Here is a 26793-nt window from a genome sequence, read left to right on the forward strand (position 1 = left end):
CCGAGGGCTGCGGACAGTGAGTATCCCGGGCCGCGCGGCATCGCGGGCCCGGGGATGGAGCGGCGCCGGGGGCATCTTGGGCTGCGGTGGCCGCTGCGCCCCAGGCGCCCGGGAAGCGGCGGTGCGGGCCCGGGGCCGGGTAGGGGAAGGCGGCCAGAGCGGTCGAGGGCAGGGCTGAGCAGAGGCGCGGTGGTCCCGCCCAGGCCGCCCGCCGGGGGTCTCCCGAGCCGCGGGCGAGGCCACCTCGGGGCGGGCGGGCGCGCCGGGGCGCAACGTGGGCACGCGCCGCGCTCCCACGGCGGCCAGGGCCCCGCGCGCGTCGTCCAGGGCGCACGGCGCCCCTCGGAATCCCCGCGCGACCCCAGAGGCGCGCTCGTTCCCGCGTCCAGCTTTGCTCCCGCCTCCTCTCCCGGCCCGCGTTAGCCACTCGAACTAGCAGTGCTGGGGCGGAGAGGGGGAGACCCGGGCGGGGACGGGGCGGCTGCGGGACGTCTGGGGGTGCAGGATGCCTCCCCGCGCAGGCCGCCGGGACTGCGATCGGCCTCGCTTCCCCGCGGAGCTGGCGAGCTCCGGGCGCGCGGGGAGACGCGGGATGCCCGGGATGGGGGCCAGGGGTCTCGGGGTGCCGGGGAAGGGGGAGCACACAGCGCCCGGGAGGGGGCACCGGGGCGGCGGGGGCGGCGCTCGAGGGATGGGGGGTGGCGCGGAGGCCGGATCGCCGTGGCCCAGCCCAGGGCGTGCGGACGCTGGTACCCCAGAGCGGTTCTGATCAAGGCCCCTCTGGGAGGAAAGGAGAGACTAAAATGGGGCGAGGGACCCGGGGCGGCCATTTCGGGGCTAGACGCCGCCAAGGCCACTGACGGTGTTTTAGGAGCTCAATTCTGCTTACCAATTAATTAAGCCGTTTTCTTTCTGCGGAAAAGTTGATCCAGGCTCTCATTAGCAAGGATGAGTAAGGGTTATTATTGGGCATTAGAAAGATTCCTTTTCGCCTTGCCTGGCGTGTGTGTGTGTGTGTGTGTGTGTGTGTGTGTGTGTGTGTGTGTGTGTGAGAGAGAGAGAGAGAGAGAGAGAGACAGAGAGAGAGAGAGAGATAAAATAGGCTTTGGAATCCCTCAGGCCCGAGTTCAAATTTGGCCTCCACCACCGGGTAGTTTAACCTCTCTAAGCTGCATTGCCCCCATTCTACAAATAGCCTCAATTTCCTCATCTGTAAAATGGAGCATTAATATCAACTGGACAGAATCGTTGTGGAGAAGCCGTTAAGCACAGTTCCTGACCCATAGAAGGCATTTATATTTTTAGTTCCCCCTGATACAGCGTGAACCTAGATAGGGTTCCCCGTTTCTCTTGCGCTGTGGTCTCTGCATAGCTCAGCTCCCCAGCCTTGGCTGCTCCAGCCTCTTCAGCCTGTTGGCCTCAAGTGCGCCCTCTAAAGGCTCAAGATGTCCAGTGCGCACCCGGTCTAGAGGGCAAATATCGACAGAGCCAAATTACAGATGTGCCCGCCACACACATCCACGTCTAATGAAGAACCTGTTACCAACATACTCTGTCACCTTTGGGGAAGATTGTATTTTTAATTTTAATTGGGCGCTTTCCCCTTTACTGCTTATTTACAGTGAGCTCACCACATTCTAACATAATCAACAGTAGCCACATTAAAAATCAATGACTTGCTTATAAAACTTGCTCCCCTAACAGAATTGTGGAAAATTTAATTTCGTTTTAATCTCTGAAACACTCGAACAGGCTATATAGTATTTTCACTTCTGCCAGTTACCAGGTGAATATGTAGCTGACCTCCATGTCATAGCGTGTGTTACTTCATTTCCCCCATGAATGGTTTCTCTTTCACTGGTAATAAACTCACTTTAGGGAAGAATGGGAAGTTGACTGTTGATCCCATAATCTTCCCATTTCCTTCCTTCAGCTTCTTCAGTGCAAGGCCCTAACGTTACGTGCAGAGCTTCCATTCTAGGTGAGCCCAGAATGCGTTACATTTTACACATCAATCCTTAGCAGAGACCCTACACTCACTGCTCCACTTCCCCCAGTGTCCCACACATGTGTTGTCATTTTGCATGTGTGTCCGTATGTGGAAAAGCTGGGGGAGCTTGAAGACCGTATGGTGGAGAAAGACCTGGAGCCTGGCGAGAGGTGGCCCAGAAACCCCTCCTGTTTCTCCTTCTCTCTCCAGATGCAGAGGAGGGTCCTAATGCTCAGATGATTATTTTGTATCTTATTACATAAATGCTGAAATGCTAAAGCAAACTTGGGGGTGAGGGGACAGATGTCTATTCTTCTGTTGCCTTTTGTTTGTTTTAGTTAATCTGGCTGGACAGTCAGATAACTCTGATTAGTCAAAACAGGAATGACTTTTAGAGAGATTTGGGTGTGAAATGCAGACAACCCCATTGCCTGGAAGATCTTCAGGGACCTCCTGCGGATCTGATGGAATTTTGTTTTACCCACCCATAGGCTCCATCTGATACTATTTTCTACAGGCACAGTTGTGCCTCTTGAAGAAAACTTTTCCATTAAACGCCATTTAACGTCATTTCTTTTTGAACAGATAAACTGGAAATGTCAAGAGCAACTCAATGGCAACTGCATCTCTTAACCCATAAAATAAATAATTCAGTGAAAATATAAAGTTCTTAACATTGCTTAGAAAAGTGCTTACTATTTCAACTCATAAGTTGAAAAAATATGACTTTTGTATTATTATTATTTCAAAGTCTTTCTTACATGTAGGTGGGCTTTAGGAAAATGCCAAGTTGTGTGTTTTATCTCATTAAACATATCTCATTAAACATATCTCATTAAACACAGATTGTAAAACAATGTTGTTATTATTCATCTAAGCCAGTCACACCCCTTATCAAGCTGCCTGGTTCTCCTCTTTCTGGCTCCTTGGGTTTCTGTGTACAACTACCAGGGGCAGAGGGAAGACAACCATCAGACACCCATTCTGAACCCTTTCTAGCTTCATCCTCCTGGAACTTTTGACTGGGTAGCTCGGTTATGGGCTGTGAGCTTTGGAGAGCAAGGGCTATCCCATCCGTTTCTATCCCCAGGCAGACTGTCCTCTCATGGGGGGGAGAGGAGGGTGGTGGGAAACACACACACAAGCCTACAGCCCAACGCAGACTAGACTTCCCAAGGGAAGTGGCTCTGAATTGCCACTAATCTACTGTAGGCAAGTAGCTGAACCAGATGATGTTTAAGAGATAGGGAGAGGGGCCTTGACTTTCTTGTAATAAAGTTAATATACGTTTATTTAGAATTTTTTACCAAAGAGATAAAGAAGAGGAAATTACTTGGAAGACAATCGTCCAAAGAATAATCTCCATCAACATTTTTGTTTCACTCCAGTCTTTTTTTTCCTACAGATACATATTTTTAACAACAACAACAACAACCAAAAAGGAATTATTTCATGTGCCCCGTTTTGTGACTCCTGAGTGTAATTCAACCTTAGTGTGACCTTCTTTCTCTGTCTTCAAAGAGCCCGTACAGTTTTATTTTTGATGGTGCACTTGCATTGCATGGCTATACCATGATTGACTGATTTAACATGTACTCTAATGTTGGATATTAGAGATGTTTGCAGGGGTTTTGTTTTCCTCATTATTTCAAGGTTTCACTATTAGAATTTAGTTGAATCTTGAAGGATGGGCAGAAGAGGACCAGGAGACTAGAAGGAGAGACGTATGTTCCCGAAAGAGGAGAAGGTCATGCACAAAAGCTTGAGAGACTGTGCCAGGTTCAGGGAGCTGCAGGTGCTTCCATGGGGCTGGACAGCAGAGTGCAAAGCTGAAGAACAGGAGAAGGGACCTGGCAGAGTGGCAGATAACGCGAGGGGAGAGCCTGGAAGCAGACAGGACAGTTTGGACTTAATCCTAAAGATAACTTGACCGGGTGGGGAAGTTACATGGTAATAGCATTTTCTCACTCCCAGCATCCTTGGTGATGGAGAGGTGAAGGGAAGAACCCAGCAGAGAGCAGCGACATGGGCAGGAAGTGTGGTGGCTGAGCACTGGGTATCTGATTAAGAGATAGAATAATTTAAAAGATAAAAATAATGGGTATGAGAGAAATGAAAAGTCAAGATGAGCCCCAGGACAGATCCATTAAATTGCTCTTCCACTGGCATCCTTGGTTCCTTAGCACCGTTTCTTCCCAACAAACTCTTAATCTGGGGATTAGCGAACTTTTCCTATAAAGGGTCAGAGAGTAAGTATATGAAGTTCTGCAGGTCACATAGCCTTTGAAAAGGTAAAAACAATTCTTAGCTCAGGGGTGTACAGAAGGAGTCTGTGCAGATGGCACAGTGTGCTTCCCTAAAAGAGGCTGGGAGCTGGGCACTTGACCACAATTTGCTTCTCTGTCATTTTGTCCACATCACAACACTGCGGAGAAAAGCCCCATGGTTGGAGGTGTTCCGAGTGTATTTGGGACCGTTTTTTACACCACTTTCCTCCACTGCAACAAAATGATTTTCAGTAATAATCACATGTCATGGTCAGTAATAATCATTATTTTCTGATTTGCTCCTCTGTTTTAAAATAATTACTTGAAACGAAGAATAGATTTCCATTTTAAAGTCATTATTCAAATTCATGTATCGACTACAAATTTCACTTTCCAAACCAAAGTTTTTCACTTTGCAGTCTTGGCACTCTGTTTTGCTCTTTTAAATTTTAAACAAAACTAAAGTCTGCAGGTGGGCACATAAAGTGACAAAAGTCAAGTTAGCTGGCGTCCTGGTCTTCGTCTCCACCATCACTGTGCTGTCACAGGCCATCTCGTATGTCCTGCTAAAGGCAGTGATGTGTGACACTGCAGGCACTGCAGACCCAAACTGAGCCAAGGTGTGCACCAGCAGTTCTGAACTCTTAGGAACTTACTCTCGAAACAGATATGTGCATTCAGATGGCCAAAAGGCACATGAAAAGATGTTCAACATCGCTAATAATTAGAGAAATGCGAATCAAAACTACAATGAAGTATCTCACCTCACACTGATCAGAATGGCCATCATCAAAAATCCCACTACTTACCATCTTTTCTCCATCTACCCCCTGCTTCCTCCAGTCTCAGAGGATGGGTCACTCTTCCTGATCAGGACCAACCCTGTCCCACCACCTCTGGGATTAGTCATTCTCTCTCTCCTTATCCTCAGTTTTTATGCATACACTCCATTCTCATCCTAAAAAATAAAACAAAACCAGAGACTTCCCCTGACCTGGCATCGTCTCACCTCTAGCTCCATCCAACCCCCTCCTCTTGTTTGAACAACTTGAGAGATAGATCTACGCAAAGCACAGATCCCATCTTATCTCTTCCTTGGGCAAATGCAGCCACCAACTATTCATTATGTACAGGATAAACTCCATAATCCTTATCTGGCACATAAGGCTCTTCAAGATCTAGCCCCTGGCTCCCTGGTAACCTGTATGCCACTGTGGTATCCAAATTTCTGTAATCTGATTTCCAATTTTTGAAGCAATTTTCTAGCTTCCCAGGTAAATGCTGGGAATGGGGGTGGATGGAGGGGGTGAAAGTATGTCTTGTATATCAGACATAAATATCACCATTATTAGAAGACTCTATCTCCCATTGTAAGATAGTAAATTGGCCTTCTCCTTTACCAATCTCTCCTGAGTTGGGTTCGTATGGGTCAGTCCCCCTGAGGCTAACCCACTAGCTGCATTGAACAAATTGAACACTTGGACCCACAAAACTGAGAACCATAGCCTCTGCCAGGTGCCTGCTCACCCCCCCCCCAAGGCCAAGCTACCCTGTCTAATGCCAGGCATCTTCCTTCTCTAACATCTTTGTTGTCACCTGTCAGTTTCCATCTCAATAAGGGACACAAGGCATGGGCTTTGGAGTCAGGAATGGCTGGGTTCAATTCCTGGCTTCCTGTCTAGCTACTATATATACTACCTCTGGGCCATGAGAACTTGGGAAAGGCACTTCACTTCCCTGAGTCTATTTCCATTTCTTTAAAATAGCCATAATAATACTTACATATAGGATGACTGTAAAGATGAAACAGGTTTCATGAAAGCATTTGGTCCTATGAAAAAGTGAGGAGTGTTCCCAAATCTGCATAATGACAAGATTAATCTAAAGGTCTAATATGATGGTGGGGCCACTTTGGTTCTGATGGGTAGGTAGAGCCTTCCAGAAAGATGGAGATATATTTTGTTTTGATGGTCAATGAAATTATTTGTCATATGTATTTCAGAACATCTTGGAAAATGTATACAAGTCATGAAGACGTTGGGTATGATTTTGAAGATGACCCCAAAGATAAGAAGACACTTAAACCCCACCCAAACATTGATGGCGGATGGGCTTGGATGATGGTCCTTTCCTCTTTCTTTGTGCACATCCTCATCATGGGCTCCCAGATGGCCCTGGGAGTCCTCAATGTGGAGTGGCTTGAAGAATTCCATCAGAGCCGTGGCCTGACGGCATGGGTCAGCTCCCTCAGCATGGGTGTCACCTTGATTGTGGGTATGTTCGCATGTGGCCTGTTGTAAAACTGAATAATTATAAAATGACAATTCCTCACTGTAAGTAATGTTTTATATTGTTGAAACATTAGATATTACATTTTAGTGGATGTTGCTGTTGTTTTTATTGTGGTCAAATGTACATAACATAAAGTTTACCATTTTAACCAGGTGTGCAGTTCAATGCCATTGAGTACATTCATCACCACCATCCATCTCCAGAACTTTTCCCATCTTCCCAAAATAAAACTGCACGCATTAAACAATGACTCCTCATTGCCACCTCTCCTCCCAACCCCCTATCCCTGGCCACTACCATTCTATTCTCTGTCTCTATGAATTTGACTCTGCTAAATACCTCATATAAGTGGAATCACACAAGACTTGTCCTTTTGTGTGATATTCCTATTCGAGTATGGTAAACATTTGGAGTATTTGAAAAATTGATCATTAGAATTTTTGCCCCAACTCTGTTTTCTTAACTGTTATAATTCATTACCTATCATTACAAATCTGTTTAACACAGGAATAGTTTTAAAAGATAAAAATTTTAGAGAAAACACAGTAAAAGTAAATAATCTTATTTCAGAACTCTAATGTTTTAAATTTGAAAATTGATCCTATGTTACTGAAAAATCTATTAAACTGTTTTTAGAAAGGTTACTGATATAGCTAACAGGAGGGAATAATAACATATTCTTGTATTTTGTAGTTTAATCTAACCACCTGGCAATCTATGAAAGCAATTCTTGTCTAGTTGGAGATACTAAACGAGGAAATTATTATAAATATGGTATGTTGCTATGGCTAATGTGTTTCAGTTTGAGAACTAAACAGCTTTTACTGCCAACTGATATTTAATAAGCACCTATTATATACCAGGTGTTTTCCCTTACATCATCTCATTCAACTTTAATTCTCTCAACAGTCATATGAGGTAATTACCACTATACCGTAAAGCTGTTCAATTCCTTTACTTGAAAGTAAAAGCCATACTTTTACGTATAATTTTTTTTTTAATTTAAAGGGTTCGTGATATATTTTATACTAGAAACATAATAGGCCTCAAATCTCTTCCTGGTATTGTGAGAGTATGCGGATGACAGGCATATGTGTGTTTGACAAGAGCCTGTGCCTTGTCAGTGATTTCCACATTGGTAATTAATTGCTTGAATTCAATTCTGAGATTTGTTGATCTTGGCTGGTATTCAGCCAATGTTATTTTGGATAATACCAGCGACATTAATAACAGTGGCAGTGCTAATGATAGAAAACAAGGACAGAATGTTATTTCTCAAGATGTGTACAGGGGGTATGTGTTTATCACAAGGAATTATTACTGATCTAGTTTTTAAATTAAATAAGGGCACCATTACGTGTGTGAGAGAGAATTGTTGATAAATCTCTTTTGCCTATAACTGTAATGAACTGACTCTTCAACCCTGCCTTGGCCTTGTTCAAACCAGGACTGTTCATCATATGAGAAGTGCAGGTAGGTTAACCTCAGTGCAGGGAATTTGCTAGTTTTGTATTGGATATAATTCTACCTTCTCAATAAGTCAGTAAAGGAAAACTGTGCTTCTAAAATATGGGTTGACCAAAAAGTTCGTTTGGGTTTGGCCGTAAAAACCCTAATGAACTTTTTGGCCAGCCCAAATACTAAAAATCCAGTTTTCTTACCTTTTTAAAAATAAACAAAAGGGTGGCGACTGCAGCAAGGGTAGAACAAAATACTTACAGATTCAATCTAGAAAGTGTGCTCATACAACAAAAAAGAAGATTCAGCCAAAGACCAGGATATTTGTCCCAATATTTTCCAAACCGTCTAAGGAGGTTGTCTTCGGTATTACTTTGTGTTTCACAAGTTCTACAGGAATAAGCAATGGAAATCAGTCCTGAAATTATTGGATGTGGTTCTGAAGATGATCCCCCAAATAAGAACACCTAACTCATAGTGGTGTTGAAATGTGATTGTCATCTTTAATTGGGAGGTAACTGTGGATTTTGAATTCTGTTTGAGAGTCCTTGATTTCCAGACAGTGGAACTTTAGATTGTAGATTGTCTGCCAGATAAACATCTTTTGTCTTGCAGCTCATCTTTTGTCTTGCAGCTCAGAAATTATAGCACAGCAAGGCTCATAGTTACGTAAATGAAAGGTCTTTTATTCTGTTTATCATGACTCTAAATTGCTATTCATTATCTAAGCTGTTGGTACAGGTGGCAGCAGATATGTTGGTTGCTTTTCCAAGCCAGAAGCCAGCAAGAGGAGCTCTCCTTTATTTAGCACTTACTACATGCCAAGTGCGTGTAATGTACATGATCTCATTTGATCCTACAGCAGCCCTGGAGGCCAGACCATCATCTTGATCTCATAGAGGAGAACATGCAACGCTCAGAGACATTAAGTAACTTACTGAAGTTAACTTGTAGCCAGTAAGTGTGGGACAGGCTCCAAACCTGGTCCACTGGACTCTGAAATGGTGTCCACTATACCACACTGCCTGCCACGATGTTAAATGAGAACTGAAAATATGTTTGAAGTGAATAAATATAAATTGTTTTCATTTTCTAATCATTGTAAGGACATTGAGTTACCTCTTTCAAATTTAAAAATTCCATGAATTATGTTACAGAGTTAAAAGCACTCTGTTGGGCAGTGACTTGCACATGGGAAATTCAATTCATTCTTGTTTCATTCTTTGCTAGCATGGATTTTACCAGTTTCCTGCAGAAGGTCCCAATTGTTAAAAAAATGTAATCACCTTGGTAGTATCTACAGCAGCCTTTGTGATAGCTCTTGGAACAATTCTTGGTGGAAGCCAGGTTGTTAGGGGTAGCTATAGGCTGCAAAAGTTCATTTACTTGCTAAGTAGATTTAGAGCAGTGGTTGTCTATCTTGGCTACACGTTAGATCCACCTGGGAGCTTTTAAAAACCGTGCCACTCGGGCTGCACCTGGAGCATTAAATCAGAATCTCTTGGGATGGGACCCTAGTATCAGGATTTTTCTTTAATGATTTTTTTAGAGCTCCTAAGTGACTCCAACAATCAGCCAAGGCAGAGAGCCATTGATTTATTGCAGGGAAGGGTTACACCAAGAGAACAAGTATTCAATGAACTAGCTACTTTCATCCATGATTGTATGCCAAGGCTCACCTCAGATTGTTTCTCTCCTCACCTGAGCTTTTTTCCAACCTATAAGATGCTGGGATGGGCAAGAAATCATGACTTCCTCAGCGTGTTCCTGCAGCAATGCGAGGCTTTATTATGTGGGAAATGGGCCAAGATTCAGATTCCTTCCGAAGAGGAGAAAGTCTGACAAGGTGTATAATCTCATTCCAAAACAATGAATTCCTCTACAAAAGTGGGAATCTTAGCCAAAGGACTGCATCTCAATCTTATTTTCCCCTCTCCTTAGACTGGATGTGGAGTTCTTTTCATTTTGTTGAATGGCAATTCCATCATGGAGATGCCAACTGACCATCAGTAAACAATGCTTAGAAAATGAAAGTAAGGATCCGAAAGTTTGGGTCTGACTTCCTTTTTTTGATAAATCTATATTATGTAACCATGGAGGAGTCACAGCATTTCTGGGGCTGACTTTGCCCATCTGCACATCATAAATGATTGTAGCTGCAGCACACATGGTGCCAGAGTCAATAAACTAAAAAGCCAGACACCGTTATCATCTTAATGTTCTTTTAAAGCAAGCAATACTTTCTTTTTGATATATAAAATTCCTCCAGATATGAATATCTGTACTTATTTGGGAATTTCCCCCCTTTTTTCCCCCAAATGCTTTCTTAATGCAGTGTTTCATAAACATGCAGTATCACAGAATAACTTGCTTCTGGGCCCTTTCTGTAATGTGGGAAATATCATTCCACTGAACTGTCATGCATTGACCCTTCGTATCTTAAAAGACCTATTAACAGCAAACCAATGAATCATGCATTTTTCTTTTTTTTTAACCCACTCATCTGAGATTTGAAGTGGTGAAGTGACCATGGGTTTAGGAAAATAAAAATATTTATAGAGAAATAAAAGACACTCTTCAACTTACGGTTTCTGAATTTCAGTTCCCCCCAGTAATTTCCTCAGATGTTTATATCAGTGTGCTTAGCTTATATATTGTTTATATCATGTGCTTATTTTATAATATACATAATACAGTATATTTGTATAAGATGTTTACTGTATTAAGTCTATTCTAAGAGGTTTATCTACTGAATTATTTTCTGTAATACAGCAGGGTTAATTAAATTAGTAAGTCTTTATCTTCTTAGTTTTGAGGATTGGATCCTCTCAAAATCATTAGACAAAAAAAAAAATTTATTAGCAGACTGTACCCAACTATGTACCTGAATATTGTTAGAACTGTAAAGGAAAGTTTTATTTCAGTTTGGACTACAAGAGGAAGCTCCTTAGAGTTCAACAAGTTTTTAACCTGAAATAGTCCCACCTGAACATAGGGTTTGATAACTCTATAAAGTAATAATGATCAAAAATAAGGTGATGTTTAAAATGCAATGCTGAGTACAGCCTTGAACTGTATTACTAAAATATGGATTGCTATTTGGATAAGGAATCACTGACCCCAAGGCAAGCAGTAAGCTTCAATGACATCAGAAGCTGCCACAAAATCAGGAAGGAAACAAAGAGGTTGACAAAAACTAGAGCGTCATATAAAGTAAGCAATGAGAAAGTATATACTGCATTGCTGTGAGTATTGGCAAATATTGTACAACCAGGGGTAGACCTGAATCTCCACACAGTGTCATAAATGCGTAGCCTGATGGGTCCAGTCAGGGACTGAGAGTCAGCAGAGGCTGAAGTATGTACGAAGCAATGGAGTTCCTTCCGGCTTGGTTTGCATCTGGATGTCCTCATGAAAACAGGCTATAGGTTCCTTTCTTGAAGCATGGAGGTCCTGAGAACCCCCCTTTCTGTACTCCCTTTAGATCTACAGTAAAAAACTCAAATGTATACAGAGGCCAAACAAGTAATGTAAATGACGGCAGGGTGTCAGATACAAGGCTGCAGGGAAGGGTGGAGACTGCAGCAAACTAGAGAGGGTGTGCCACAGCAAAACAGGGTCAGCTGCTGCAGGTCCAGCTGCTCTGTGTGGGAAGGTATTCTGTGTGGCCACTGGATTTTTGTGAATAATCTTTATTTTTAAATGTTGGCAACTGATTCAAAACATTTTTAAACTTTGTTCTGGATAAACAAAATGCATCCACAGGCTGGATGGAGCACCTAGACCACCAGTTTAGGACCTCTGCTGTAGACAAGAGAATGAAATCAACGTGTCTGTTTATTTCGGGTCTGTCTTCCTTGAAAATCTAGAACCTTGTGCTCTCCAGTGAAATTACTGAAACCTATCTTTGCATGCCAGAAGCTTTCTGCACATGAGGCAGGGGTGTGGTTTTGGATTATTTTAGTTGAGAGCTCTAGTAATATTGTATTCTTTGTCTTCATATGAGGACTCCCTAAGAAAGTAGGAAAATAAAATGCCGTTAGTCATTTTAGTCATTCTTTTTTCAATGTTCTGTGACAGGACCTTTCATTGGCTTGTTCATTAACACCTGTGGGTGCCGCCAGACCGCGATCATCGGAGGGCTGCTGAACTCCCTGGGCTGGGTGTTGAGTGCCTACGCCGGAAACGTGCATTATCTCTTCATTACCTTCGGAGTGGCAGCCGGTAAGCGTAGTGATTTTCTTAAACTTGACTTTATTCATTTATTTATTTATATTTTTGGCCACACCACGCGGGATCTTAGTTCCCCGACCAAGGATCGAACCTATGCCCGCTGCCGTGGAAGCGTGGACCCCTAACCACTGGACCACCAGGGAATTCCCTTAAACTTGACTTTATATGTTTCTATTGGGCATTTTGGCAATGAATTTCACTGTAGAGAAAAGAGACCCATTAAGTATTTTGTCCCTTTGTCTCCTCCACCCCAACCCAACCATATCCTATCCTCCAGGAAATACTTTTTAATATAAGATATTAAATATGCCTTAAGCATGAGGAAACGGCCTAACAGCTGTACTTGGTCTTCCTAATAGATTTTAATTAAATTTTCTATACCTGGTTCTAAGTGCTAGTCCCTTCTCTTGTAACAAAACAGACATATTAATAACATTCTCTCATTTAATAACTGCAGAATCCAGCGTGAATCAGAGAAAAATCATTTTCTCCTTCAGCCCTGTTCAAATTAATGGAATAGCAGCAAAACCCACATAGATGTAGAAACTCTAAGAATCAAATCCAGAGCAAAATGTCAGTCCCCAGGAGGTATATAAAAATTGGCTGCCAGGCAGCACAGTTTGCATATCTGTTCTGCAAAATGTATTCCCGGCCATAATTTCCTTTATCAACAGGTAGCAGAATGCACACAGGTAAGTAGTTTCTTACTCATACAATTGTATTTCAGTGAACCAGGGCCAGCCTGACTTTTTTGAGTACAGAGCTATAATCCTAATAAGTGGCACACTGATGGCAGTGTTTGCAAAAGAGTTCAAAGTTAGAGTTTGGAATTCTTGCTTTTTTTCTTCCACTTGTTATCTGTGTGACTTTGGGAAAGTTACTTAACTTACTTATGCCTCAGTCTCCTTATCTGCAAAATGAGATAATAGAATGCTTGGTTTACAGGGTTGTTGAAATGATTACATGAGATCATCTGTATGAAGCACTTGGCACAATGCTTGGCACGTAATAAAGTCTTGAGCAAATGTTAGCTAATATATAATTGTTATTGTATATAACATTTTTATTATAAGCTTAAGTATATACTTTATGGTAGCAGGAGACAGTGAACATAAAAACTCACTGTCCATATAAGTTGACAAGTTGGTTCTCTGTACTGTACATCTGTCCACATATACTCCGAAAGCACTTCTGTATCCTGTGAAGCTGAGTTTGGAAACCATTGATCTGAAGGACTTGATAACAGCTCTTAAAGAACAACTCAAGATGTTTTCCCTGAGGCGTTTTAGAAACTTTGCCCCATAACAGTCCACTGAATAGAGCTGGCACGGGGATTTTTATATTATAGGTGAGGAAATAAACTCCTTCCACTGAGACTAAAGAGCCACACTGGGGTCTCTGGGCAGACACGTGGGAGCCCCGAGGAACTTGATCCGTGGTGTTTGGTTATAAGGACTATGACCTGATCCCCAAAACTGGGACTTGAAATTGATTCCCATCATCTAGAGATGTCTATGGTTAGACTCTTTGTTTAAATGGAATTTTATTTCTTGCAGTTAGTTGCTTATTGGTTCTCAAATAATATGATCTCCATATTCATTCATTTGTTTATTCATTCACTTATTTAATCAACAAATATTTATGGATACAAGGAATTAGGAAAAAAAATCAGGAGGCCAGTGAAAGGAAAGTGTTTCTTGAGACACTTTATTGCTCCCTCTTTTTAATACAGGAAACACCCAAAGAAAGTCTTTGAAAATAAATGTATTCACCTTTTCCACAAATATATATATATAATTATGTTTAAGTGGAAAATCCAGCTAAATCAGTTAGCTTATATACTGTTGGGCTGTTGTTAGTGAGGCATGTTGAAGCTGATTGACCCCTATTTAGTAGAAAGAAAGAAAGTTAGATGCAAAGATCTGCAAAAAGCAAGTGATTGAAACAACAAAAAAATAAATTAAAAAAATTTTAAAATTAAAAAACAAAAATTTTTAAAAAGCAACTGAATGAGATATATATATATGTATATATATATATATATCACTGTACAATAATGTATGTTTGAAAGAGACTTTGTTGACATCTTTCTTCATTACAAAAAGCATTTGAGGCAGATTTGTTTGTATTTGTTTTTTAACATCTAGGCAATTAAAATTGCATGGATGTCCTCCTATTAAGCAGAAAACTAACATCCGTTTGAGCGATCTTACTTAGCCAGGAGAATCTGGACAAATTTCTTCAGCTTTGCCATTCAAGAGCTCCATTCTCTTAAACTTGGCTTCTGGAGACAGCTTTTCCCCGCCATGCATGCTTTTTACTCAGAACCGCAGGATCTTCTCTCTCCCTCTGGGCCTTCTTCTTCTACCTGGCTTATCTGGGTACAAGCCCGGCCTCTAAACCTGAGTATGGTGAAGAATTGTTCCAGGGCCCTGCTTGACCGCTGGGCTTGAGCCTCAATATCCCCAAGGCCTGTCCTATATGCTCGTAGAGTAATTGTGCTGATTACGAATCACAAAGTCACATTAGGAAGGGGAGGTGCTGTTAAGGACATGGAGAGGGTAATAGATGCTTGTAGCATTAGGCACGGATTTTTTTTTCTCACACATGGGAGCATTTATTATTAAAACGAAGTTATAATTGGTGCTACTCTTATGCTTTGTCCCTCAATTCAGTTCCTATTAGTTATTTCATTCTGCTGCTGTTTAGAGATCCACAACCACATTAAATTTAGGTTGCTGGTTATTGTCAGTGACAAATCAAATTTTAAAAAGTGAACTTTTGTGCCATCAGCAAAATGCAGAATGGACAAATTTAACAGGACAAATGATCTAGTTTCCTCAATAAGTAAACTGCGAGAGAAAAAAAAAGAGAGAGAAATTAAGACTTAAAATATGTATCAACAAATAGCAATGTGTGGGCCTTACTTGGATCCTGATTTAAACAAATTTTTTAAAAATATGGTCATTTATGAGAGAATTGGAAATTTGAACACCTTTGGATATTTTATGATATCAAAGAATTATTCATTTTTTCAGATAAGATACTGATATGATTATGCAGTTTAAAGAACTCTTCTATTTAGAGATTTATACTAAAATATTTGCACATGAAATGATATATTTGGGATTTGTTTCAAAATAATATGGAGGAAGGAGTGTGTGTGTGTGTGTGTTGGGGTAGAGGTGGGATTGAGGCAAGAATTGCCAGGAGTTGATACCTGTTGAAGCTGGGTGATGGGTATGTGGGAGTTCATTAAACCACCTGGTTTTTAAAAGCTTACTTTGAATCTGATTCAAACTATTTCATTAACCAATAGCCTGTTATAAGAGGTAAGAGGGTAACATTAATTGACAGTGTGCTATTACATAGGTGTGTTACACTTATGTATACATCAGGAACACAACACCAATGAGCTGGGCCTCTGCATGGGGAGTGGAGCCAGGATTTAAACCCAAGGCCACCTAGGTTCTTTCTACTACACATCTCCCCAGTACAATCATAATGACAATAATACTGTGCCACAATATTTAATATCAGAGAATTTCTTGGTTCTTTAACAAATAATTATTTTTTCAGAATAACCACTGGTACACTAATTTTTCAGTTGAGTTTTTTGTACCTTAACTGTGGAAGTATCAATTTAACCGGTATGAAAAAGGTGGCTATTATTTCAAAATATGATCACTTTACTTTCCCATAGAACTTTCTTTTATTCATTCCATTCCTTTGTTATGTGTCAGTCACTGTCCTAGGTGCTTGGAAGAGATGTATCGGTAAACACAACAGAAGAAGATCCCTGCCCTCATGGAGCTTATAGTGGTAGTTGTAGGAGAGAAGGGGTCAGATCATATACAATACACACAATAAAAAGTAAATTATACTGTTAAGTACTTACTATAGGAAAAAAGAAAAGTAGGGTAAGAGAGATTGGGAATGGGAGTGGGGGGCAAGAGAGGCTTGCATTTTAAAGTAGGATGGTCAGCTGTATACCTGAAACTAACACAACATTGTAAATCAATTATACCCCCCAAAATTTTTTTTTAATAGAAATAAAAAAATAATAAAGTAGGATGGTCGTGTGGGCGTTACGGAGAAGATGAACTGGGAGCGGGAGATGGGGCCTAAGCCCTAGGGCTCTCTGAGGGTAGGAACATTCTAGCAAAGGGAACAACCAGATTTTATAGAGATAAGCCCCTCACAATTCATATTAGCCAAAGAAATCTTCAGAATTCGATTAATTTTCTCAAACAGCATGCAGATAACTGAAAGTCAACCAGCGGGTCAGGATGTAGGACCAGTTTATGGACTACTGAATGTTTTTCTATGTCCCTTTTCAATATTAGGAAATTAGAGATTTCTGCCTTTTGTGGACTTAAAACTCATAAAAGTTAATTCAGAGTTTGGTTCAAAATTAAGGATAGCCGTTCTCTTCGTGCTCCTCTCTCCCGTCACGCAAATGGTTGCCGTGTCGCTGCCCTCGCTGAGGCTCGGCAGGTGGCTTGGGGACCTGCCCCTGCTTTTGCTGGGAATTACTTAGAAGCTGGCGTAATTGTTCTTAAAACAAGGGTATCCGTCTGAGGAGCAGTTGGCTGAGGACCGTTGGCGCCTGACGGCTGCTGTAGATGATCACTGCTCTAAGGTAAATAAAGGAGGCAGGTTGCTTCTTGGAGCTTATTTTAGAAACCAAAGCAGCATCCTTCTGCAGCAGTGTGCTGGCAGCCGGGGAGATGGGCAGTTTAGGGTGAGAGGCAGTGCAGGCAGTGGAAAGGAACCAGACTTCTGCAGTTGGGTCTGCATTCCAACCCGGATCCTCCAGTTACCTGCTGCAGGGTCTGGTGAAAATTTCTTAATCTCCATGAGGTTCCATGCCCCCTTTTGTAACATGGGTATAACCACAGGTAGCTTTTGGATTATTGTGAAAACTAAATCAGATAAAGCCTGAAAAGCAATCGGCACATCCTCACCACTCAATTCGTGGTAATTGTTACTATGTTTGCAGGTATGACCGCTCTGCTCTCCTTCCAAATTCAAGTAATTCTGAAACTATTAAATGATGCTAAACTAGGGAAGCTTCTCGGCTTTGGGGAGTGCTATTGGTCAGTCTCTTTTCTCCCATCAAGCTGCTATCCTAATGTCAGGAGGTTGTGAGCATTAGAACCGTGTGTGGCCCCACGACCACCTGAAGCGGGGCTTATGGTTTCCCTCTGTGTGTACCTAGAAGTTAAGAACACAACCCTCAACCTCTTGGCCAGCATTTTATTTTATTTCATATTTATTTTATTTTTAAATAGGCTTCATTTATAGAGCAGTTTTAGGTTCAGCAAAATTGGGCAGAAAGCACAAAGCACTCCCAGTACACCCTGCCCCCAACAGACACAATCTTCCCCACCAGCATTTTAATTTTGTGCCCGTAAATCACAAACTGTTCCTATTTTCTAAGAAAGATACAATTAAAAACCAGACATGAAAATGCGTATTAGGTGATTTTGACATCTAGTAGCTACCTATCCTTATAGATACATTTTAATTCCTTTTATTCTTCTAATTCATTTGGGAACACACTGGCCCATTCCTGAGGCTTCTGTAAATTGCCTGGAGTCACCCTTCATCCCCTTGTACTTGAGTACTTTCCTGTGTATTAAGTGCAATTAGCGCTGACAGCAGAGCCCTCAGAATCCATTCATTCTTTCAACAAATCACTAAGCTCAAACTGCATGTTCTGAGCAGTGCCCGGCATACCAGGGGCGATAATACAGACACAGTCCTGCCCTGGTGGAGCTTATATTCTGATGTGAGAATGCAGACTTATTTTATTTAATTCTTTTATATATATTTGTTATTTATTTATTTAATATAATCGTTTATTATTATTATTATTATTATTATTATTATTATTATTAGAGTAACTTATGCTGAAAAGCCTGTTGGGGGAAATGATGGCCTAGAAGTGGGCTTCTTTGGGTGAATCTTGGAACTTACCCCTCGAGCTCCTTTTTTACCATCATGATTATTTCTTTGTTTGAAAGAAAAGTTATAGAAACTAACATAATGAAATGCAGATGATCTTTAAAGGCTGCAGATTCGGGCTATGGCCATTTACGCTGTGCCGTGTGCCTTTTCTTCCCTCTCGGGTGCGCAGGCTTTGGCAGCGGGATGGCCTACTTGCCGGCCGTGGTCATGGTGGGCAGGTACTTCCAGAAGAGGCGCGCGCTCGCCCAGGGCCTCAGCACCACCGGGACCGGGTTTGGCACATTCCTCATGACGGTTTTGCTCAAGTACCTGTGCGCAGAGTACGGATGGCGGAATGCCATGTTCATCCAAGGCGCGGTGTCCCTGAACCTGTGTGTTTGCGGGGCGCTCATGAGGCCCCTCTCTCCTGGGACGGATGGAGACGACCCAGAAGGGAAAGAGCCACACGTCCTCCCGGCTCACTCCACCGAATCTGTTAGGTCCAGTGGACAGCTGGGCGGAGCGGAAGAGAAGGGGGGCGGCCCCGGCACCGAGGACTCCCTCGGGGACACGCCAGCCCAGGCGTGCCACGAGAAGGCTGCACACAGAAAGGACGTGTGCGCCTTTCGGGTTCTGAAGACCGTGAGCCGGCTGACCGTGAGGGTCAGGAAGGGCTTCCGGGATTGGTACTTGGGCTATTTTGGGACAGCCTCGCTCTTTACTAATCGGATGTTTGTTGCCTTTATTTTCTGGGCTCTGTTTGCATACAGCAGCTTTGTCATCCCTTTCATTCACCTCCCAGAAATAGTCAATTTGTATAATTTATCAGAGCAAAACGATGTTTTCCCTCTGACTTCGATCATAGCGATAGTCCATATCTTCGGAAAAGTGATCCTCGGCGTCGTGGCCGACTTACCTTGCATCAGCGTTTGGAATGTCTTCCTGATGACCAACTTCACCCTAGTCCTCAGCATTTTTATTCTGCCCTTGATGCACACGTACGCTGGCCTGGCAGTCATCTGTGCACTGATAGGGTTTTCCAGCGGTTATTTCTCCCTGATGCCGGTGGTGACTGAAGACTTGGTGGGGATTGAGCACTTAGCCAACGCGTACGGCATCATCATCTGTGCTAACGGCATCTCTGCGTTGCTGGGACCACCTTTTGCAGGTAAACCATTCAAGGCTTTAAGAGCTTAGAGTGCATGTAGAAAGTCGTGTTCTCATTTATGTTAAAAGTCCAGGATGAATAAGAAGGAAGTTTCCATTTGTGTACGTGGTCCTTTTTTTTTTTCCCCATTCCTGCCCCCAATTTCTCACTTATAAATTTTAGCAAGTTAAAGGTCATTCTTTCATGTAGAATGTAGATGAACTTTTGATCCCTAACCTGTGAGATCAACGGCCAGGCTGGTAAAGCACACGGTTGAATAGTGCAGAGCCCCTGCCCCGTCCGAAAGGGACAGCCTCTACCCTGCTCCAGCTGATTTCCATCACCAAGAAATACAGAAAATCATTACTAGCTCTTCTGTTGTTAGCCCCCTCCCCCCGCTCTCCAAGAGAAGCTAGGACTCTGCACTCTTAGGTAACATTTCCAAATTTTCAACACACTGTGTGTAGGTCCAACAGAGCACTTCTGTGGATCCAGCCCTGTAGTAGTTTCCTACTGGCGCTGTAATAAATTGCTACAAACTTAGTAGCCTAAAACAATACAAATGTATTATCTTACACTTCTAGAGGTCAGAAGGCTTAAATTGGATCACAGTGGGCCAAAATCAAGGTGTTGGTGGAACTGCATTCCTTCTGGAAGCTCTCAGGGGGAATACATTTGCTTGCCTATTGCAGCTTCTGGAGGCTTCCTGCCTCTTGGCTCCCGGCCCCTTCCTCCATCCTCTAAGCCAATATCATAGCATCTTCTCATCTCTCTAATTCTGACTCTCCTGCCTTCTTCTTTCACTTTTAAGATGCTGGTGACATTGGGTTCACTGGATAATCTAGGATAACCCCCATCTCAAGGTCCTTAACTTAATCACATCTGCAAAGTCCCTTTTGCCACACAAGGTAACATTTACAGTTTCCAGGGATTAGGATGTGGGCATCTGGGGAGAGTTGGGACATTCTGCCTACCTCTGGCCCAGAGGCCACCAGTTGGCAACATCTAGGGTGAGATCTCTCACATGTATTCACCTCAGTTCAATGGAGATTTTGCTTCTTGCATCGGGCATACCAGAAGCCATAGGCACCACCAAGGAGTCCTGTGTCTGGGCCAGGTACCTCTCTGAGCCTATCATTCTGGGCGGGTTTTAAGCTTTGTGGCAGGTAGACCCAGTCCCCAAGAGGTCAGGTACTGGGAAAAGGTGACAAAGTCTACCCACTGTCCAGGGATTGGAGGCAGGAGCCCACAAAGTATGGCAGGGGCTGGGGCCAAATGTCAAAACAAAGGTGCTCTGTGGAGGTGGCTATTAGGGCAGCCAGGCCAGGCAGGACTGGTGACAGTTGTCAGAGCTGCCAGAAGTTCTGTGCAGGGTTTTAAGCTAACCTGGTAGAATCTCACCTATTCAGATGCCCCATCCTCTGCTTATCTGGCTGCTCCAGGCCCTTTATCCTCATATCCTCTGCAGAAATACTTCTTCCCAGTGGATGGCGGAACCTCATGGGTGCAGGACAAAGCCCTCCTCACCCCTTTCTTCCCAGTCTCTCTACAGAGCCTACAGTCACCTCCTGTCCTAGAACTATGCTGGCAGAGGGCTTATGCCAACACAACCATTTTTAAGTCCCCCTCAGGACTGAAGCTCAAGAAATCATGGATTTTTACCTATTCAGCTGACAACACTGGCAGCTGGCTGACAAAAGGTTTAAGGCCCAAGAATTGCTTTAGGAAACCCAGAGGCTACATATGGGGCCCCTCCTGGATCAAGCTGCCCCTATTTTCTGCTCATACACAAAGATGCATTTCTAGGTGACAGTGAATATCTATAGCAGTGCAGCAGACTATTATATTGGCAGCTGAAGAGTCAGTACTGCTCAGTGATCTCATACTATAGAATTCTCTATCAGTTAGGGATGCATTTGGTTATAAGAGAACACCCTGACAATGGTAGCTTAAACAGAGATTTGTGCCACATAACCAGAAATCTAGAATTCAGAGACTAGATGATATTGGGGCAGCGTCTCAAGATCCTCTTGGCCTTTTCCTCATGCTAGTGGCCTCATGGCCACACAATGCCTGCAGTAGCTCCAGCCACTACATCCTCATTTATAACAAAAAAGAAAGGAAGGAACAAAAGACTCAGTCCCAGAAGACTTCCACTTATATCTGATTGGCCAGAACTGTGTCACACAGCTAGTTCCAAACTTCAAGGGGAACTGAGAATTGGAGAATTTTGCTTTCCAGCCTCTGTACTAGAGGAAGGAAAGGAGAAAAGAACTGGGATTGGGGGTTGGATCAGTCAACCAATGGTAACTTCCAAAGGAGTTAAATATCCATTAAGGGGATGGGGACATTATCAGTGGCTCATCCACCCTCTTGTTGGAAGTCCTTCAGATATATTGTATGTGGAAATAGAATCTGCCATTGATGTTTCTTTGCAGGATCCAAGGGGTACTTTCTGCTTCTAACGGTCAGTCTGCGGTTATTTTATACTGATCCATCAGATTGCAATAGCAGTATCACAACACAGCCGTGAGGTGCAGCAGAAGTAATTCATGATCAATGTTAATTAAAGCACCAAGGTTTGCCAGCATGGTTTCCTTATCCCATCCCTATGGTCATTTCCTTTTCACACATTTGTATTCTAGTGCACTTTCTTGAGTGGAAGAGAAAGGAATTATAACTAGAAGACATGGAGTTATACCCAACCCTCAGTCACCAGGTCTGATCTCTGCTTGCTTCAACGTTCCTCCCTAGAAGTGGAGTCTATAGCTGAATTTGATCCACCATAGATGGTAGAAACCATTGTATTACAAACCTGACATGAATATGTGTCAAATGCTGCCATGGGGACTCTAAAGTCAATGTTCTGATGTACAACTCCAGGCCAGCAACCTAAAGGGACCTCTCCTTCTTTTTGTTTGTTTCTTCTCCTTCCACTGAACTCATGCACTGAGGAATGCTGAACAACATGATTAGCTAACTGTATTGTGTTTAATTCATTGACTTTCCAGGCCAAGGAGCCAATATTGCAAGAGATGCAAGGCCAGCCTTTATGCATGATAGTGCCGAAGTGCCTGGCAATATGAGTGACTAAATAACCACATTAAATTCTTGCTAGAAATTCCAGGTTGGCTAGAAATTATTACTTAGCTTGATGTGCTAGAAGGAAAATTACTGTTCACATTAGCTTTTACTTTTTTAATGGGTTTAGAAATGAATGTGTTTTCCATTTTTCAAAGCAGTTCCTACTGGCACTAAAAAGTCTGGTACAATTTAGTAGCATGTTAGACAATCACACATTTCCATTTAGGAGAAGAATGTGCAATCAAAGATATTGAACAGACATTTCAACCATGTCATTCAGCAACATGAACTTCATGATGTAATTCATTTATAATGTTACTGGGCATTCAGTTCATCTCTTTTAAAGATATAATAATAGTAGATACTTTTCTAGATGTTTCCAGGGTAAAGTATAGCAAAACTCAGCCAGCAGATTTGACTGACCAAGAACCTACATGTATCTCCAATATCTGCATAAAATATAACACCCTAACAACAATTTGTAATGTTTTTTCACCAAGAGCTGGGAACACTTATTTAATAAGTAAGAAAAATAGCCGTCACTCCTCATTTGACAGACTCAAATGAAAAAGAAATGCAGTTTAATAGGGAAACAAATTTTACTTTGAAGCTGTTGATTTCAGTGGATGGTTGGATCAGGATTGCCAAGGATCCAAGCTCCAAACCAAGGGACTGAGTTCAGACCTATAGGGAGAGATGGTGAAGGATGAATGAGGTGGGCATCTTGTCTGAAACATCTTGTTTCTAAAGAGTTATCGTCCCCATGTGTTGGGCCAAAGCACATGGTAAAGTACTGTCTCCTGACCTGCTTTGCATCTGACTTGGGACTGGGTTGAGTTCAGACTAGTGGAGATGGCAGGATCTGGAACCGTTTCAGATAAAGGTAGATTGGAGAAACCTATGGGATTAATTTAACATAAAATTTAGGACTACTCCAATTTGTACCAAAATTGTTCGGCAAAGTTGAGTGCAGTTTTTGAAAAATTGACCTGTGAGTTACTTTAAAAGACTGGGGTGTGTGAAGATGCTTTTACAAAAGTTTATACTTTTAGGCGAATGATGCAAGATCTTAAAATATAATTAATTCAACGTAAGGCTGTAACAATATGTAACATATTTAGCACACATTTTCTATAGTCTGCAGAGACAAGAGGGAGGATGGAGCGGTGGGAAGGAGATGGTAGGGTGTTCTAAGGGTGATGGGTTTATAACTGTCCCCCCAGAAGGGGGAATAGTACATGTACAGACAAGGTGTCAAGACAAATATGTTTGAAACTCCAAAATATTCAGAATGGCTTGTGCTTGTGGTTAAGCTCTGGGCAGCAAGAGAGGTGGGCAGGGGCCATATCACAGAGCCCTGGAGCTTGTAATCAAACACTTGTAACCAAAAAGTACATAAGTAGTCTGAACTAAGTACAAATTAATTCTCCAATGAGGATTTTGTCCTGTCTCTGAGTCCGTGTTAGGCAGTGACGGGAAATCAACTTGTTTCAGCTGTTGGTTATTTACAGGCATCATTTCCTACTCTCTCTCAATCACTTGATCATATGAAAAGGGAGGATTTAACTGTTAAACTGACAAGATCAGCTTTCATATGGGATGAGTGGGGTATGAGAACCTCATTTATATGTATTGATTTTTTAGAAATTGTAGCTGAAGATAGTGCTGTCATGTACTCTGCTTATAGAGACACACCACTCGGCGTTATCTGCAAGTGAATTATTCACTTCATCATAATTCACAGTGGTCCACAGCTGACAAATGGTGGCACCGAGCAAAAGTTGGGTGTGTTTTTGTTCATACGTCACTGTGTCTTTCTGATTCAGTGCTGAAGCTGAATCACTGTTTCTGGATTATATGTCTAATCTTATCTGTCCCTCTTGTCTCAAACTGGAAATTAAGAAAAGGTGATAGAACATTTACTAAGCCATATCTAAGGACTCTGGTATTCTCTTCTTTTATATATCAAATAACAAACTCAAAAACTTGGTTTACTTTTACAGTATATCCAGGAGTCATAGCTTTTGAGGGGTTTTTTAAAAGTATACATTTTCGATGCTATTGTTTGTTTTTCTTTATGACAGCCTTGACTCATCCAGGCGCATTAAGCACTAGATACAATAAACAAGAGATACAGATAAGCCACAGGAAGTCAGAGATACTAGTTTACACATTTAGCAGTTGCTTTTGTGTAGCGGTTTGTTGGTGGGAGGTTATAAGTTGCATTTATGCATTCATTTGCCAATTAGATACTTTTTAAAAGATAATTTCCTTAAAGTGACCATGGAATGCTGTGTTTGATCATTAAATCATTTATATTTTTCTTATGCCTTTACTAATTAATGCACTTGTTGAAATGGAAAAAGGTGAATGCTTATATTTACATTTTTACCATAAATAAAATTCTGTGTATAGCTTAATCCTCTCAGTTTGCATAGCTGGCTATGTGGGGACCATGACATGTGACTGATCCTTAGAATTAATCACTGAAGTGAATGAAACATCATGCTTCATAGTTTCTGAGACTTTTTTTTCACATTTTAACATCTCTGAAATCAGAATACCTTGTACAAAGTTCTAAGAAAGTATCAAGTCATATTTTAATTGATGATATATTTCCTTTTTATTGATACATAAGATAATGATGCATCATGTAATTCATGGTGTCTTAGAATCCATGAAATATGGTAGTATCTTACAGGCCCTAGTAAGATCATTATATGAAAGTATTAGACTATAATAGTAAAGTATTTTTTTTTTAAAGAACTGATAATTTAGTTCGCATTTAAGGCTATATCTTTGGCAACTTAAACTTTCATAAATTTAAATATATATATTAAAGGTTTATAGCTGTAAATGTGAATTTTATAAAACCTGGAATTTTTGATTCTTTCTAGAACAGATATTTACCCTTATACTTAAGAATGAATGAAAGTTCAAATGTCTTCTGCTCAGCCTCTTTGTATACACACGAGAAACTTCTTCAGAAGAGTTTTGAGGTTTTAGAAAAGATTTGTGTTTATATTTGTGTAAAAAGAAAATCATTAGATTCACTTTTCACTGCTGGCTTTGTGCCGGCCTGAGAGTTACCCCAAGGGCTGTGGGCCAGAAGATTCTCCTTATAGGTCGGCCAGCTGCTGTTTCAGTGCCTTTAAAAGTACCCCAGTGACTTCAAAGGTAAATGCAGCCATCCCCACGCACCAAGAACTCTGGTTCCAACAGACCAGACTTAAAAATGGCCAAATGAAACGTTGGGGCATTAAATGACATAGAATAAATCCTTAGAGAATTATTTATAGTAGCAATAAATGCTTGCTTTGTGTTCTTGACTTTATTTTCTCAACTTCATTACACTGAATATATTCTTTTTTGTTTTGCAGGGTGGATCTACGACATCACACAAAAATATGATTTTTCCTTCTATATATGTGGTTTACTCTACATGGTAGGAATACTCTTTTTACTCATTCAACCGTGTATTCAAATTATAGAACAATCCAGAAAAAAATACATGGATGGTGCAAATGCGTAGTGTCCTGTTATGTTCCACGTAAGATTTCCTTGTCATACTCATGCCTACCTCACATGGTTGCTGTGAGGAGCTTGTGACATATCATGGGAAAGCGCGTTGTCCCATAACTGGCACAGTCGTTTGTAAATGCCACTGTCATGGCTTCGTTTGAAAGCAGCACTGCCTTTCTGTGCAGGGAGAGGCATTAAGGACTACATGCATCTTAGAGATGACCGTGTCCTGCAAAGACAGCCTATTAAATCATTGGTAGAAACGCCCTTCTAAAAAGTATCTCATCATCCACTAAGACTAGGGTTTTAGAAACAGTTTTTAAAACAAAGACAGAGAATTAAAGCTTTTCAACCCAACTACTCCTTTTTAAGGTGAAAATAAGGTATCTAAGTGCTTCTGGAAATCTTACAGATACAGGTCTCCCCTGCTTTTTGAAAGCGCTTTCCACTGCTTTGCTTTTATGAAAGACCTACGTTAGTACCTGTTTTCACTCACCAGAAGAACCCCAAGGAGGATTTTCGCTTTTACAAAAAGAAAAGGGGAACCACGTTCAGCGTTTGTTTTGCTGCATAGTGGGGAAAACCTGTAAATGCATTTTAAGCACAAGAATATGCTGGATTTCAGAAATTGTTACAGGGAGCTGTTGATCTACCAGTGTAAAACAAAGGCAGGCTCTAACTTCAAAGGTAATACATTTAGTACAATTAAAGAAACACAGTTCATATTTTTATTAAAGAATTCTGCAGCTAGGGCATACAATTTCTAAATCCTTCTCTAAGAAAAGCATTTGCTGTTACTCCTAATTCAACATTATCCAGTTATAAACTGAACCTTGAGATAAAACCTT

At 41.7% G+C, this 26793-nt stretch overlaps 1 protein-coding gene across 1 annotated transcript; it reads left to right on the forward strand.

Annotated features, from left to right (window-relative positions):
• SLC16A14 (solute carrier family 16 member 14) lies at positions 1-25955 on the forward strand. The gene is made up of 5 exons (XM_068543662.1): positions 1-16; positions 6260-6531; positions 12088-12231; positions 18383-19360; positions 25804-25955. The coding sequence occupies exons 2-5, from the start codon at positions 6273-6275 to the stop codon at positions 25953-25955; spliced, it is 1533 nt and encodes a 510-aa protein (XP_068399763.1). The 5' UTR covers positions 1-16; positions 6260-6272.
• The last annotated feature ends 838 nt before the right edge of the window (positions 25956-26793 follow it).

This window comes from Eschrichtius robustus, chromosome 5 (assembly GCF_028021215.1).
Source record: "Eschrichtius robustus isolate mEscRob2 chromosome 5, mEscRob2.pri, whole genome shotgun sequence".
NCBI lineage: Eukaryota > Metazoa > Chordata > Mammalia > Artiodactyla > Eschrichtiidae > Eschrichtius > Eschrichtius robustus.